This window comes from Balaenoptera ricei, chromosome 8, assembly GCF_028023285.1.
Source record: "Balaenoptera ricei isolate mBalRic1 chromosome 8, mBalRic1.hap2, whole genome shotgun sequence".
Classification (NCBI taxonomy): Eukaryota; Metazoa; Chordata; class Mammalia; order Artiodactyla; family Balaenopteridae; genus Balaenoptera; species Balaenoptera ricei.
In genome coordinates this window covers 62,481,425-62,498,009 of record NC_082646.1, presented here as the reverse complement: position 1 = coordinate 62,498,009, position 16,585 = coordinate 62,481,425, and the positions used below count along the sequence as shown (strand labels likewise).

General features: G+C 55.3%; 1 protein-coding gene across 4 annotated transcripts in view; it reads right to left on the bottom strand.

Moving 5' to 3' along the window:
• Positions 1 to 6,609: 6,609 nt before the first annotated feature.
• PDE2A (phosphodiesterase 2A) overlaps positions 6,610 to 16,585 on the bottom strand; it is a 65,518-nt gene continuing 55,542 nt past the window's right edge. For 2 of the 4 annotated variants that reach the window (XM_059930872.1, XM_059930870.1), the window contains 19 exons: positions 16,075 to 16,186; positions 15,556 to 15,595; positions 15,353 to 15,416; positions 14,834 to 14,906; positions 14,508 to 14,685; positions 14,173 to 14,285; positions 13,414 to 13,491; positions 12,416 to 12,538; positions 11,886 to 11,956; positions 11,483 to 11,605; positions 11,069 to 11,156; positions 10,790 to 10,837; positions 9,685 to 9,759; positions 9,416 to 9,515; positions 9,046 to 9,158; positions 8,627 to 8,665; positions 8,384 to 8,490; positions 7,891 to 8,038; positions 6,610 to 7,799 (listed from right to left, as the gene is read on the bottom strand). In XM_059930872.1, coding sequence (XP_059786855.1) covers positions 7,710 to 7,799; positions 7,891 to 8,038; positions 8,384 to 8,490; positions 8,627 to 8,665; positions 9,046 to 9,158; positions 9,416 to 9,515; positions 9,685 to 9,759; positions 10,790 to 10,837; positions 11,069 to 11,156; positions 11,483 to 11,605; positions 11,886 to 11,956; positions 12,416 to 12,538; positions 13,414 to 13,491; positions 14,173 to 14,285; positions 14,508 to 14,685; positions 14,834 to 14,906; positions 15,353 to 15,416; positions 15,556 to 15,595; positions 16,075 to 16,186 — 1,783 coding nt within the window. In that variant the 3' untranslated portion in view covers positions 6,610 to 7,709. Of the gene's footprint in view, positions 8,039 to 8,383; positions 8,491 to 8,626; positions 8,666 to 9,045; positions 9,159 to 9,415; positions 9,516 to 9,684; positions 9,760 to 10,789; positions 10,838 to 11,068; positions 11,157 to 11,482; positions 11,606 to 11,885; positions 11,957 to 12,415; positions 12,539 to 13,413; positions 13,492 to 14,172; positions 14,286 to 14,507; positions 14,686 to 14,833; positions 14,907 to 15,352; positions 15,417 to 15,555; positions 15,596 to 16,074; positions 16,187 to 16,585 lie in introns of all 4 variants that reach the window. The other 2 variants (XM_059930871.1, XM_059930873.1) reach the window with 1 other exon arrangement.

The window sequence follows — 16,585 nt, the reverse complement described above, 5'->3', positions numbered from 1 at the left end:
AACACTTCACTTAAGCAGTCAATAAATTTTCTGAGTGCCTACTCTGTTTTTGGCTCTGTGTTGGGTACTAGTCACTCCCCTCAGGGAGCTCACATTTTATTGGGGGAGATGGATAATCACAACTAATGAGATCAGTGCTTCAAGAGAACTGTCAGTTGAGGTTCTTGGTTGTCTACACCATAATCCATACAGGTTTAAACAGAAGGAGAAGAGAATCAGGCTCAGTGCTACACAGTTAAAGGTCAGGGCCAGAGCATCAGCCCAAACACCCATCCACACCAGGGGAATTTTCTAGTGGAAATATCACCAGCCTGCCATCTGTTGCTTGGCACCTATGTGAGGTGATGGCTATTAAAAACTCCTCCACGGATGCCCCTAGACCACCCAGACACCCCCATCACAGATGCCTTCCAGGTGATCTTATCTACCTGCATGCAGACATCAGTGCCCATAATTTCCTTCCACCTCCATGTCTTATTAGGAACACCTTGTGAATTCCCTGGCGGTCCAGTGGTTAGGACTCTGTGCTTTCACTGCCGAGGGCCCGGGTTCAATCCGTGTTCAGGGAACTAAGATTCCACAAGCCACACAGCGTGGCCAAAAAAAAAGAGAAAGGAACACCTTCTATATGGAACCCAGGTTACACGTGAAACCCACGTGGAATGTGGGAAATGTTACTTTAGTTTTCCAGCTTCTATAACACAGGAAAGCAATCCAGAAGGGACTGGGCAACTGGATGTTTGTATCTGAAATTCAGAAAAGATATACAGACCAGTGAGCTGGGACAGATCACAGAGTGTTCGCCCAGGTGCAAAGATTGGTGAGAATGGTGACTCAGACCAGGTACAAGGGTGCTTCCACTTTGATTCACCACTGAAACAGCAAATGAGCTGACAGAGATAGAGATAGAAGTGTGACGGTTGCTCCCTGATGCCTTCCTACCTCCACATACAGGTGCACTTGAAGCCTAATGGTCAAAGCAAAGAGTAAGAAACCTGCCAGGGCAGGGGAACCCTGGCTGCCTGCTGGCCCTTCTTTATTCTGTTGGGCTAGAACTCAGCACTCAGGGATCTACTTACTATCATGAAGGGAATTCCCTTAGATGGTAAATCCAGACTCTTATTCTGATATGTAGAAGTTCTAAACAATTAAATACTGAACTGTTCTGCATTAAAATGTGTTGACTAAGAGGCAAAATTTAGAGAGACAGAGAGAAAGTAGTTTTTCCCTCTTATCAGCCACTCGACAAATGGTGGAAAGTCTTGATTCCAGGTAGGGATGTCTGGTCAGGGACAGATCCTCAGTTATAGATCAGGAGCTAAGGAGAGAGACCACCACTGGTGACCCTTCTCTCCTAAGGAGAGGTGTGAATTTGAACCCCAAGGATGAGAATCTAGTGGTTGATTAAAAATATTTTCCCCACCTCTGCATCATTATTTCTTTCTTGTTATCCCAGGATTTCAGTAAAATTTTGTAGAATGTTCTTAGCATGCATTGAATTGTGAGAAATGACTTATCTACACTTGATGAAGATTGAATTGAGGGGAGGGAAAATCATCACAGATTCAAGACACATTATGATTCTAAAGCAGGCTAAATACAAAGAAAACCATATCTAAGCATATTGCAATAAAACTGCTGAAAACCACAAACAAAGATAAAATCTCAAAAGCAGCCAGTGAAAGAGATGCATTACTTTTGAAGGCGCAATAAAAAGACTGATAGCTGACTTCTCATCAGAAACAATGAAAGTCAAAAAGAGAATAGAATGTTATCTTCAAAGTGCTACAAGAAAATACTTCCCTAACCTAGAATTCAATAGCTGCAAAAACATCCTTCAAGAATAAAGGAAAAACAAAGACATTTTCAAACTAACAAAAACCAGGGTAGTTCATCATCAGCAGACCTGCTATAAAAGGAATACTGAAAGAGTGTTCATAGATAAAAAGGAATGGTCCTAGATGGAAGCTAGAAGATATACATCAACAATAGAAGTAAAGATATTCATACAATGGAATATGCAAAATATATACATATACAAGAATAGTCATGTGGTCATTGTTTCTAATAGCCAAAACATTAATATCCAAATGTCTGTCAACATTCCTACATGGTGTACTATATTGCAATGAAAGTTATAAAATAGACTTACACTCCCATCAAAGATGGAGTAATAAAGACCAAATTTACCCTCCTACTTGAAATAACAACAACAAAACTCGACAAAATGTATGAAATAAAGGTTTTCAAGGCATTGGTTATCAGGCAATGTTTGGGATCTTAAGAGGCAGAGAACACATGTAAACCCTACCATTGCCCACACTGCCTGGAGAGAGTTTCCAGGCCACCACGCAGGCAGGATGAACCAGGTGAAGCCTGGAAGTCCCCCTGAGTTGAGGAGATGGAGCTGTGAGTCTGAAGAGGCTAGTTGGCTAGAGTTTACAGGGCAGAGTGCCAGAGATGAAAGAGCTGCAGAGAGAGAGAATTCTGGAGATTTTCAGAGGGTCTCCCTCATTGTTCAGCTGAGTTTTGACCAATGCATGCATTGGAGTCCTGACTCTGCCACTTTCTGTCAATCAACACGCTTGTTTTGAGCACCTACTATGTGCCAAACACTGAGGAGGGATGTGGGAAACCAGAGCTGAGGCAGATCTGTTCCTGCCCTTACCAGGCTTCCAGTCTAACGGAGGAGAGAAACCACATGCACCCAGCAGGCACACACCACCTGAGGAGTCTAAGCTGAGAGCCAGAGGAATGGTTCAGGGCAGATGTGAAGAGAAAAGAGGGTCCACTGTTCTAGCCCACACCATCCCCTCCCGACCCTGATCCGAGCACTGCGTGGATGTGGGGACATAGTGATGTGGGAGACATAGACCAGCTCCCCAGGTCTAGCCTGCAGTGTGAGTTCCAGGTGGGAGCTGAGGAAGCAAAGACTGCCATCCCTGGGAAAGGGGGAGAACCTTGGGCCAGGAAGTGGGAGCTGGTGCCCATCCCTGCTCTGCCTCTAGATCTTTGTGCAGACTTTCCGGGTCTCAGTTTCCTCATCTGACCCTGGGGAGGCTAAGCTCCTTTTACTCTGAAGGAGGTTCCCACCAGCTGAGCTTCTGGGCCTCAGTTTCTCTAGACCACAAAGGGGACAATAATCCCTGTTCATCCTTGGGAGAGCCTCCCAATCAAGAGATCGTTCTTTTCCTCCAGCTACTGCCAAGAGGAGATGAAGAAGCCCCAGGAGTTTGTGCAGAAGTGAGGGACAGGCAATGATTGACTGTCCAAGGTAATAAGGGTGAGGCAAGTGCTTTCTGCTGACCCAGCATCTTGCTTATATCTCTCCCCAACTCCCCCCACCCCACTGCACCCCAGACTATTTTTGTTAGTTCCTAGAATTCCATGCTTCCCGCTTCCCGCTCAGTCCTATGGTTTCTCCAGGGATGATTTAGGAATGGAGAGTGGCAGCCATCTTGTCAGGAAGTTGCAACACCTCCGTTCTCACATCTACCCTGCCAGTCTTCAGACTTGAGGGTGTACTTCACATCCTGTACGGACCCATCCTATTATGCCCTCAGAGAACAATCTGGCTGTGCCGTCTCTGAGCAGATTTCACTCACACAAACTCCCTGGAACACGGTGGCCTCCCAGCACACCCTCCTGTACCCTGAAGGCCTCGCCTTCCAGAGAACTCATCACCCCAGTGAGAGAGTGGACAGGAGTGAGGTTAGCCCCCATCACACCCCTCTCCCTCACATGCCCTTCTCAGACCTCCAGAGAGGTCAGGACAGCAAGGGTTGGGCGCCACCTGGTGGCCACGAGCTGCACTACAGGCCACCATCCTCTTCACCCCTTTTCTCGTGCCCCACCCTCCCTGGCAACTCAGGCACACAGAGCTGATCCCAGACCCTTCTCTGGGGCCCCAGCCAACTTGCTCACCACCCCTACCCACCACAGTCCTGCGGAGGCAGATGGAGACTCTGCCCTCCTGAATCTCCTTCCTCTATCTCAGAGAAAGAGCCCTTGGAGAGGAGTCAGGCTCACACACCAACCTTGGCCGATTACTTAACCTCCTGAACCTCAAGCTTCTTGGCTACAGAATGAGATAATAGTATCTACGCCACAGAATCGTGAGGTTTCTGCCCTGCAAACCGGTTCATCTGTACCGGTTTGCAGGGCAGAAATAGAGACACAGATGTAAAGAACAAACGTATGGACACCAAGGGGGAAAAGTGGCGGGGGGCGGGGGGGGGCGTGGTGGTGTGATGAATTGGGAGATTGGGATTGACATGTATACACTAATATGTATAAAAAGGATGATTAATAAGAACCTGCTGTATAAAAAATTTAATTAAATAATAAAAAAAAAAGAATCGTGAGGTTTCGTGACGTTTCCTGTAAAATGAAACCATTAAGTTGGGACAGCAGGGCAGCTACTTGAAGCCCTGGGGCCAAGCCTTGGGTTCTCTGACCTGGTGAGGGCTGCCCGTGGCTCTGCAGATGCGTGGCCCTCCTCCCATCTGTCTTCCCACCCCTCCTCCCGCCCCCTCCTCTGGCAGCCCCAAACAGCTGCCCCGCCCATCTTCCCAGGGAGCTCACCTCCAGCTAGAGGCTCCACCCAACACCTGGTGGCCGGTGAAGGTGGTGCTGAAAACCTGCCCAGGGCTGTTCATGAGCCGGTTCATTTTCCAGTTCATTTTCCAGGGCACTTGCCAGTCCGCCCCCCGCCCCCGCCCCCGCCTCCATCCAATTGGTCGCAAATTCTGTCAGTCCAATGCGTCTTGAATTCCTCCTCCCTCGCCTCGCCCAGGGCATGGAGCATCGCCCTAGAATGATCCCTGCCCAGCCTCTCCCGCCCAGTCCTTGCTCTGCCCTCCTGCTGGAGCTTCTAAAATGCTTGTCTGAGCCACTCCCCACTGAAAACCTTTCCCTGGCTCCCCACTGCCCACAAAATCAAGCCGAACTCCACAGCCTGGCTTTCATGGCCCTCCCTGATCTGGCCTTAGTTCCGCCTCCAACTCTCCACTCCCCGTGTGCCAGCCACTCCACTCCCCTCCTCCGTGCATTTGTAGGAGCAGTTCCTTCTCCCAGGAGTGCCCAACCCCCTTTGCCCGCAGGAAAACGCCTGCTCATCTTCCAAACCTTGCTGTTCTTCTCAGGCCCCTGCCTGGGACCACAGGTATCATGGCCTGTGTCTCCCCCACCAGGCTGTTAGACCCTCCAGACCAGGGACAAGGCTGAATTTAGCTCTGGGCCTCAGCATAGGGCCCCGAGTGCATGAGGAAATATTTGTGAGTTGTTCAATTTGGTGGCAAGGAGGGAGGGCCTCGAATGGGATTAAATGTCCTCAAGGGAGTGCTGGGCTGGAGACAGCAGATGCAAGGGAGGGGGAGTAAGGCCCAGGGGTGGGTACCCAGGTTGTGCTTCCACTTTGCCCAAAGGCTTTGCCAAAGGCTTGTGGAAGAGGACACACACACACACACACACACACACACATTCGGGGTTGGGGGTCACAGGTAGAGGAGCACCTATGTCAGCCTGCACCGACGCTGGCATCAGCTGGGCACCATTAGAATAGTCCTCCCGTGTCAGCCTTGGGCCACGAACTCATTCATCCCCACCTGGGGGCCCACTGGTCAGCCTGGGTCCTGTGCTGTGAGAGGGCAGACAGACTGGGGGAGCCCAAAGCAGGGGCTGGGCTGGGGAGGGGCCTGGACCCCATGGCCCCAAGGGGAGGCTAGAGCCCTGGGACCATTCAGCCCAGAGGAGCAGATTCCAAAGCATGACAGACTGTGGGGCAGAAGAAGCAGACAGGCTCTGTGGTCCCAAAGGCACGGCTGGCACCCTGGGGCCATTGTGGGTGGTCTCAAGATGCTCCTGTCCATCTCCTCCCAGCCCTCCCTCTCCTAGGAAAGGAGAGCCCAGTGCTCAGTCCCTTAACATGCCAACCTTTACTGATCTGGGAGAGATGAACAGGGATAGAAGATGGGAGGGGTATAGGCAGGTGGGGAGTGGGGTATGGAGACTGTGCCAGTCAGAGCCTCCTCATGGTCCCCAATCTGGGACCTGCCCCTCTCTGTCTGTGCAGAAGCAAACACTCTCACAGCCAGGAGAGCAGGGAACCCACCCCGCAGACACAACCCAGGGCTGTATCTGAGGTAGAGTCAGACTCAAGGGTACCCCTCTGGCTGGATTTACAGGGACACAGACAGGCATCCCCGTGGCTAGGAGGGGGTTCAGAGGCCCAGGCCTTGGCTGTATGGGCACTCATGACTAAGGAAGGCCAGCAGACAGAGGGTCTAGGAGAAGCACCAGGTCACCTCCTCTAGGCAGCCTCCTTGATTGCTTCAGCCCCTCAATTCTCCCTTTCCAGTCCACAATTGCTGCCCCATGCTCAGGCCTCTGTATCTGCCATCCACACCTAAGTCCCCACTATCTGTCACAGGACTGGTCCGGGGATACCCCAACAGGTCTAGGACTCCCCCAGAAAAGGGGCTAGGCAGCAGAGGTGGGAGCTCCAGTAGCCTGAGAGTTCTAAAAGGCATTTGCCTCCCGCAGGGCTGTTTCCCCACCCCCCACTCCAACCCCACGTACAAAGTCTGCAAACAGCCCTGTGGGGGAGGGTTGGTAGAAAGAAATAGATTTATTCTCATGTACAAAGCGGTCAGCCCACGGGACCATATACAACAGTTGCACAGAGTCCTAGAAAAACGCATCTCTCTAAAGGCAGCTCAGAATAGGTAAGGCAGGTGGCCCCCTCCTCCCAGCCCACAACACGTACTGAACAAAACAGAGAAAGGAGGAACCTGCGGCCGGGATGACCCCAGAGGCCCGGCCCTATGGGGTCTCCCAAGCCCCGGAGCACAGGTGGATATGGCCTTGAAGAGGAGACAAGCCCTACCAGGGCTGAGGCCAGGTTCCCCTCTGGCTGCAGGAATGCAGAAGGGGCTCGGGCTAAGGGGGTACACTCAGGGGGCCACTGAGGGACTCAGTGTCGGCTCTCTGCCCCAGGGGGCCAGGGACACTCCATGGCCTCTCCTGGGACTCCACAGAGCTATGGGGACTTTGATCTAAAAGGGGTCTTAGAGAATGGATTGTCTCACTCTCCTGTTTCGTCCAGATAGGGGAAGGGACTTGCCCAGGGACAGCCAGGATGAAGCACTGCTGACCCATGCTGGGCCTGCCTCCCAGCCCAGGGATCCTTCCTGCCCACTGTTCTTATCCTGCTTTCTTCCTGAGCCCCCTCTCCCAGAGCACTGAGCTGCCCCCCTGGCAGCTTCCTTATGGGACCCCTTCATCTCCCCAGGTCCCAGTCTCCACTATAAGTACAGTGGCAGTCCTCAGGGCCACCTGTGGCCCCATGGCTATTTCTAGTCCTCCAGCCAAGCTGATGACCGTCTCTAAGATCAACCCTCTGCCCACTCAGATGTCTCACCTTCTTGCATGAGGATCCTGGGGGGCAGGGGGTGTCCTCAGAGGAAAAGGGCACAGATCTGGTGGGGCAGGAATGGGGCCCAGGAGAAACCATCCAGGCTGCCTCAGAGGAGTGGCCTGGGGTGGGGGGGCCACTTGCCAAGGTGTGGTCAGAGGTGCAGAGCAGGGCGCACTGCTCATTGTCATCCCTGTGCTCTCAGAGGACAAATAACAAAGTCTTGGTGAGGCTGGAAGTCTTCTATTATACAGACGAGAAAGCTGAGGCTGGGGAAGGTCAGCCTTGCCCGGCGTCACATGGGAAGTCCTGGTCTAGAATCCAGGACCCGTGGCTCTGGTCCCAGGGCATGTGGCCAGGCCAGTGGAGAGTTGTGGGAGGAGGCCTGTGTGAAGAGGAGTCCCAGGAGGGACTCACTCAGCATCAAGGCTGCAACAGCCATTGATGGGGGCCCCAGCACCATCCAGGTCAGGCACCTCGTACTCCTCGTCCAGGAAGTCCAGCGAGTTGTTGCTTGGGAGGCCGCGGATGGTGAACTTGTGCGACACTTTGGTCCAGTGCTCACGATTAGAGGCCACACGTTCATACAGCTCTGCTGCTTTGGGGAACAGGTCCTGCAGCAGCCTGGGGATGTGCGGGGGCAGGGTTAGAGGTCAGAAATTAGACTGTGAGCAGCAAGAAAGATTAGGGCTGGACCACAGGTAGAACTTCCACAAGAGTATGAGGCGTAGGACTGGAAGCACAAGGAGAACATGGCGGTCTCTTTCCATAAGGGACCAAGGATGAAGTGAAGGGCCCATTTTGGGGCAAAGCAGGAGAGGTTGTGCCCAGAGGCAGGGAGTGGATGAGCTGGAGCAGAGCCAGGCCAGCCCAGCACCTGTGTCTGCTGTGACGGCCACAGCCAGCCCCATCCCACCCACCCTGCCGTCCCTGGCTGGGGCCCCCAGCAGGCCCCACGAGCTCGCTCACTTGTAGATGGGCATTGCGATGTGCTCCATGAAGCTGATCTGCAGCTCGGGGATGTAGGCCTTCTCACGGTCCATCATCTCCATCGGCCTGTTGCCCATGGCCTTCTCCTGCAGGCATCAAGTCGTCAGGCCTGGCCCTCTCCTTCCTCCATAAGCACCCGGATCAGGCTAACCCAGCCCCTCCCGGGGCCCAGGCTAGGAACCCTCCCCCAACCTGGACACCCTGCGGTCACTCCCCACATACCAAGTCTCCTTGGGAGAAGAACTCTTTGTAGATCAGCTCCTGAAAGGTCAACACTCTCATTACCTCCTGTGAGTGGGATCCATCCACCCACGCTCCTCCACAGCCCATTCCCAAGGGGGCAAACTGAGGCACTGTGACCTCAGGACCTGCCCTCACCATCCCCGGGCTGGCAGGGGGATGGGCCCCAGATGGGGAGGAGTGGCTGGGTTCTGGCCCACCTTCCACCAGCCACTGATTTGCTATGAGTGACCGCCCAGTGAGTCCATGCCCCTCCCTGAATCTCCCCACCCGTCATCCTGAGGTGGTCCAGGTTTCTGTCTCCCCCACAGGCTGAGCTCAGCACAGGGAGGGTTGCAGGAGCCACACAGAGCCAGGCAGGGAGTACAGCCTGCGCCTTCCCAGGCTGGGGCAGCACTTACCGCAATCTTCCTCGTGGTCTTCCAGCCCTTGGTCTGGTCAGAGAGGTCACAGGAGGTCATAAGGAGGCAGAGAAGGAGGCTGTGATGCTGCTTGTTGGTTCGGTCATAGCCCACTGTTGGGGAGAGACCGGGGTCAAGGAGAGGGCCCCAGCATCCTGGTACCCTCTCTCTGAGGGCAAGGCCCCAGGGCCCACCCCAAAGTGGTCCAGGGAATTCAGCACCCTGGATGGGAGCCAGGGATGTAGGGCTGGGTCTGCCTGGTGGATTGATGCCAGAGAGGGTGGATCTAAACCCCTGGGGATGCTCTCCAGGAGAATCCCCCTCTTGGTGGTCCCTCCCCAACCCTGAGGCCTGGGCTAAAGGCAGGCACCTTCGGCCATCTTTTGGAGATCCTTGAAGATGCGGAGGTGGTGGGCCAGGTCTGTGGCCAAGATGATGTCCCGCATCAGGTCCAGCATGCGCTGATAGTCCTGGGCCAGGGCCGGGGGTTGGGGAGGGTGTCAAGGCCTCTGGTCAGACACCCCACCCTCGCCCCCAGACCTCAGGAACCTCCATCCCTCGGCTTCACTCCTTCTCCCATCTCAGACCAGCTCCCAGCTCCCACTCCCTCACCCCCAACCCCACCCCCGGCCTCATCACCTTCCGGGAGAAGTGGTCAAAGATGTTGCAACCGTGGGTGTTGAGGATGGCGATGGCCTGAGCGAAGTGGTGCCTCTGGGGGGAGAGGAGTGATGGGGGTCCAGCTGGGGTGGGGGGCTTCCCTCCTCACTGACCCCAAGAGAGGCAGCAGGCCCGGCCCAGCCCTGGCCCCCAAGGTGAGCTGAGCAGGCAGAACTGCGGAGTCGGGGGGGGGGGGCCCGTTCCCTTTCTGGGCTCTGTTTCAACCCTCTATGTGACCCTGGGCAAGTCCCTGGCCACCTCTGAGCCTTGGATTCCTCAGCTGTCACATGGAGGGACACAACAAGGTAAGCTCTGAGGGCCTCTCAAGCTGGAACGATTCTGAAATGATCCCTCGGAGTCCTGGACACTAATTCATGCAGCCAGCATTTGTGTGCTGACAAGGAAGGGCGGTGAGGCAAGGGCAAGGCCCCTGTCTCCAGATGCTGAAAGGCTGTCACTCAGAGGAGGGGCAGGTAAGCCCAGGGCATGGAGGGCAGAAGCAGGGCTGCCACCAGGCCTCCCAGGAGGAAGTGAGCCCCTCGTCTCTGGGGGTGTGCAAGCGGGAGCAGCTCTGGAGGGGGGCTGCGGGGGCCGTGTGGGGCAAGGCGAGCTTGGAAGTTTGACTCCCACTGTGCCAAGCCCTGTGCCAGGTGCAGGGAACTCAGAGATGTCCCTGATTCTGTCCCTGCCCCCAGGAGCTCCCATTGGGGGTGTGCAGACCCACATCAGTCTAAGGCAAAGCTGAGTATGATGGGAGTGAAGCCCGTGCCAGGCTGGGCGGGGAGGGGGTTTCATAGGGTGTCCCCAGACATGCAGAGAGAAACATGCTAAATCCAAGTCCTCCCTTGGCAAACCTGGGCTCAGGCGGAACCTGCTGCCTGATTCATACCCCCAGCCACAACTGCACCCCTCCAAGCCCATCCAGGAACAAGAGCCAGACGTGCCCTGGGGGTGGCTGCAGTTCTCATAGCCTGTCTGAGGAGCAGGGCTTGGGAGGGGGAGGAGCTGGGCCACAGTCTAACTTTTTAAGTCACTGGCCTTAAGGGGACAGTGGGAACGGGGATATTGGGCAGAATGGTGGTACCTCCATGACAGAACCTTCTGAGCTGTAGAGCGCGGCCAGCACAGATTTCTGGAAAAGCCCGAGAAAACTCCATCACTCCTCACATCCAGAGGCAAGTGCTGCCATATTAGGCTCAGAATTGCCCTGCTCCTCCCGCCATCTCCCAAAGCCTAGGAGAGCCTCCTCCCATCTCTAAACTGGCTCCTGGTCTCACCAACTCCCGCCTCTCCTCAGGCCGGAGGGGGGAGACTCCCAGGCACCTCGGGGAGGGTGCCCACTGTGACGAGGGCAGGGTCTCACCGAGGCCACCTGGAAGGAGTTGTTTGTGCCTCTGTGGTCCAGGTCGTGACACATGCAGGAAATAAACAAGGCAAAGATCTCCATGTCCCTGGTTGGGAGGAGACAGAGGACAAGGAGGTCAGCCACTGTTGCCTCTCCACACTTCCAAAGGAGGGCCAGCTGGATGAGATGTCCAGGATAAGGGGAATAGCTCAGTGGTTGAGTATTTGACTGCAGATGTCCAGGAACCACCTCGACAGGAGCTCAGGACACCTGGGTCCCCTTCTTGGAAAGGGGCCTTGTACCTTTCTAACTGGGCTGTTAAGAGGGTCCCGTGAGGCAGTGTGTGTAAAGCCTGCCACACAGGAGGTGCTGCCCTGTCCCAGGGAAGGGGACCCCACCAGCTACCAGATGGGGGGAAGTGCAGTCACTCACTCGAGGTAGTTGGCGAGCTCCAGGTTCTTGTAGAGCAGATAGCAGAAGTGGGAGACAGAAAAGGCGTGCATCCAGTTGTGGTAGGGGGGATCCCGGTAGCCCTTCTTCACCATCAAACAGAACCTGGGGGAGGGGAGAGGGCAGCACAGGGGCCTCAGGCTCTCCTCCTCCAGGAAACCCTCCAGGCTCTGCCCTGCCCCATTCCTTTCCTATCCTCGTGGTCCCAGTGTCTGTGAATTGCTTCTCACTCACAGATCCTCCCCACCCTCACAAGAGTGGGCCTCCCCTAGTCATCCTCAGAGAGTCCTTCCCAGAGTGTGGGGGGCAATGGATGTGAGAGTAGACTTAGGAGGGAGGCAGAGACGGGGCTGCCTGCACGGAGGGGAGGGCTGGGGACACACACCGGGCCAGCGTCGGGCAGTCAATTTTGTAGTTATTGATGAAATTCATGTCCTGCAGCATGCTGAGGATGGCCTGGAGAGAGTGGAAGGGAGGGATCAGAGGGATCGTCAGTTTCAAGATGGGCCGCCCCGCCCCCAGCCTTGGTCCTTCTTGGAGCCTCCAAAACTTTGGAGTCTTGGAACTTTAGATCTAAACTAGAGAACTATAAAATGGTAGAGCCAAGCATTCTCAGAGCCATGAACTTAGAAATATGACATCTAAGAACTCTTGGAACCAAGTTCACACAAAATCTTAGAAAAACAGGGAGGGAGGTGCCAATCCTGAGGCCATCGCTGGTTCCAGCCCAGCCCCTGGCCCCTGGGCAGGCCCTGCGGCCCATGCTGGCAGACCACATGCCCCCTCCATCTCTGAGGAGACTCCATAGCCTTCTTTGATGACTCTGTCTTGCCAGGAAGTTCCTATGCACATCTAACTTCAACCTCCGGCCGTACACTCTCCACCTCCACATTCAAGTGGGACAGGCCAGCTCACCATGGAGGTGTCATCCTCGGGCAGGGAGCGAGGAGTGTAGGTGAAACAGGCAAAACTGGAGTCAATGGCAGCCACAGGCTGGATCCCGTCATGGAGAAGTTTGGTGTATTCATCATCAGAGACCTAGAGGGAACCAGCTGGGGTATTAGAAGATGGCCTCCACCCAATCCAATGTCTTCAACCTCAAATTCCCACAGTGGCAGGGACCTCCCACTCAGAATGCACCCCAGTTGGGCCATCCACTCCGTGGGTTATCACTGGGCAGGAGAACACCACCCTCCCCTCACCATCCTGCAGCCCACCTACTATGCCTCCTTTCCTGTGACCACCCTCATCTGTAACAGCCTATCCTTGTCAAAGACAGAGAACACCTCTTCATGACAGCATGGGTAGCCTTTCATAGACAATAAATTAAAGATTCCTTCTTTTGGGAGGACCATCCCAGAGTCTAACCTCAATCCTTCCTGCTACAGCTTTGACCGTAGCCACAAAGTCTGTGAGACTTTGGTTTAGACACAGATGAGAGGAATGTTCAAATGAACAATGACCACCACATACTCTGAATTAAAGTCTGGGACAGCTTTTCTAACACAAGGTCTGGGAATGGGACTGCCCAGGACTGCATGACCACTGTATTTAATGGATCTGTCAGAAGGGCCCTGGGTGGGCTTCCCAGCCTTCAGTAATTCCCAGGATGGGAATTATCCCTGGACATTGGGAACACCTGGCTGAACCAATTCTTCCCTGGGCTAAGTCCTGCTGGCAGCCTTGGGGCTGAACCAGAAACTGCTTTGAAGGCAGGCTGCCCCAAAGGAGAGCGGCAGAGCAAAAGGCGAGGCATTGCTCTGGGTCTATCTTCTTATATTCAAGAGAGGATGATCAGAAAGCCCAGCCTGTCTTGGGCGCCTGAGGATCTGGGGAGGCGGGGGAGGAACAGGTGGGCTACAGGGGACCCTGGGGCCCTGACAAGGAAGGCAGGAGCTCCGTGCAGGGCTCACCTTCATGTGGTACATCATCATCTCGTTGGCTAGGTGGCTGCGATACTGGGCCTCATTCACTTTCTTGTATAGGAGGGACTGGGAGGAGAGAGGGAAAGATGGGGCTCAGGCAAGGTGGCTGTGAAATCTCAGAATGTCCAGGACTGGGGCAAAGGGATCAGATAGAATCCCTGCCCCCTTCCTGTCCCATGCTGGGCCCAGTCTGAGCCTTCAAGCTCCAGCCCAGAGTAGGGAGCCCCCTCCAACTTTCATCCAGACCTCCTCTTGCTCCTCCTTCCCAGTGCCTCTTAGCACTTGAGCTGGCACTTTGCACACTCTCCTGAGCTTGCCCCAGGCTTCAGTGATGGAACCTGAGGCCCACAACAGAGAGACAGAAGCAAGGAAGGGGGAACAGCGCCGGGGGCCTAGGAGTTGGATTCCTGGGCCAGAGCTCCCAGCTCTGGACAATGAGACCCAACATATCCCAAAAAGAATAACCAGGAGCTTGGGTTGAGGTTGCTTCCAGAGAACGGAGGGAAATAAAACAGATCTCCCATAGTCCTGGGAGGCTAACTGTACAGGACAGGAAGTAGTATCTCCGATTTTCTGATGGGAAACTGAGGCCAGAGGTGACCAGTAGGTACTGAAGATTGCACAGCAACCCAGTAGCAGGGCTCTGAGCCCCAGGGCAGGGCACAGACCAGGGCAGGTCTGGACAGAGCAAGGAGAGCCAATGTGGAGAGGAGAACAGAGGGTCCTGCACGCCCCTGTCCTCCTCACATGTGCGATGCTGATGCCACAGTAGATGGAGAAGGCTGTCGCCAGATCTTCGTCAAACTTGCTGAACCATGGTCCGTTGATCTTATTTACCAGCTCGGCCACACCAATGACCTCTGGGGACCAAAGAGGGGCTAGGATGAACCAGTGGATGTGTCCGACGGAGATCTACCCTCCCAGGGTGTCCTCAAGGGACGTCACATATTTGGGAAACCCCATCCCTTCGGCTTAGGGACGCTAGGGTGGTGGAGAAGGCTTGTGGAACTTCCGCTCGGCTCCTCCCCATCCTGCTCAGGCCCCGCCCCGCCCCTCCTCCCGGAGCCGCCAGGACCACGCACCCTGGTTCTCGTTCTTGATGGGAAAGCAGAGAATGTTGCGTGTCCGGAAGCCAGTGCTGTCGTCCACACCACGGTAGAAAAGTGGGTGTGCATACGCGTCCGGGATGTTCAGAATCTGGCCCGTGGTCGCCACGTGGCCCGCTATGCCCTGGTCGGCAGGGATGCGGATCTCATAGCTCTGCCGGGCCAGGGATGGCATAGAGAGGAAGTTGGTGGCCGGTCGCAGAGCTGACCATCAACCATCAGGCCTGCTCCCCAGCGCCCACTGCGTACTCCCGGCCCCCAGGACCACGGCCACACTCTCCCTCCTCAAGGCCCTGCCTCACCTCATCATCCACCACGCCCCCATCGAACACCTTGGCCACCAGCTCGTTCTGATCCAGCAGGAACACAGAGCATCTGTGGAGAGATGGCTTTGGTCCACAGGGCCCTGACACCCCTCTCCCGCCACCCCTCTCCCGCCACCCCTCAAATCTCACGACTAGAGGCAAAGCCTGGATTTTGAGGCCTGGAGGGAGTGACCCGTGGTGAGAGACTCTCCTCAGGGCTGGCTGACTCCAGACATTAGTCCAGATAGATGATTTTTTTTTTTTTGGTGGCGCCTACTCTGTGCCAGGCACTGTGTTAGGAGCTGAGGACCCATGGCCAGCAAAGTAAGCCCCACCCCTGCTGTCACTTGATGTTACAGTCTAGTGAGAGACACAGGCATGAAATAAAGAATCACACAAAACGTGATGGGGTCCCACAAGAAGACAATGGAGGGGGAAAAAAAGAGGGGAGGAAAGAAGAGGTCACTACTGAGGCCCAAGGCCTCTCTCGCCCCACCCCGGGGTGGATTCACTCACATCTCAGCATTGCTGAGGTTTCTGGCCTCTGTGATGATTTCCTGGAGCAGCACAGAGACATCATCTGGGGGAGCAAGAAGCATGGGGGACAGTGGTGAGACCAGGCTGGAGTGCTGAGGCCAAGCCCGCCCACCTCCCCTCCTCAAAATGCCACCCCCCACTCCCACCCCACAGCCAGGCATGAAGGAGGGCAGTGCACTCACCCAGGTGAGTGAAGAGGTTCTTTGCCACTTGGAGAAGAGCCTGGAATGGAGAAAATGGAGATCACAGGGAATCAGGTTGCAGGGGGTCACCCTCTCCAGCCCCCTGCCTCCATCAGCTCCAGGGTCTTCTCCTTCCTCCCCTAGGGCTCTCTGGACAGACTGGAGACTGGAAGAGTCTAATTATATCATTTGGCTACTAAGTGAAGGAGTGGGAGGAATAGCCCCAGTGAGGGTGCATAGACATCCTGAGTCTCAGGTGCGCATGCACCTCCAGCTCTAGCCACCCAGATGTTGCTGTGGGCCCAATCTGAACACTAGAGGGCGATCGCATACAGTGCCTGCAGCCAGAGGTGCCGTCTTGAAGAGCTACTGTCCTCCCTCTTTAAGAGGCCGCCAGAGCATGGGAAGTCTCCCTGCCACCAGCCCCCGAAGACATGGGCTTTTCCCTTGTGGCTGACTCTGTAGAGCTGAGAGCTGAGCGACTTGGTCCCCGAGAGAGGCGCAAGGCAGGCCACTCACCTGGCACTCACACTTGAGCTTCTGCTCCTTCTGGAAGGCCAGGGTGCTGGTGAGGACCGTGCTGGTGTAGTGGAAGCAGTGCTGGATCACACGCTCATCCTGGTCTGTGAATCTGGCAGGGTGGGGTGGCGGGGGTCACCGGAGAGGGACAGATCACGGACTGCTCGCCCCATTCTGCCTTACTTCTGTTCCTCCAGGAAGCCCACTTGGAAATCCACTAGCAAACTCACTCTCCTCTGCTGGGGCTGCTCACTGCACAGGCGGCTTGGGCCAGCTTCCCCCTCAGACTGGGGGCTCCTGAGGGAGGGAGTTCTAATCCTCCCCTGACCAAAATGTGTTTTCCTCCTCAGACTATTGCTTCTCGAAGCCAGAGCCATGTCTCCCTCCTCTGACTTCAGATTTACCCAGACTGAGGCTGAGTCTCCTCCCTCAGACTGGGGCTGGGTGTTCTGCTCTTCTCCAGGGGCCCCTCCAGCCTCAGGGAGGGGCGGTGGCACTGCCCTGTCTTTTC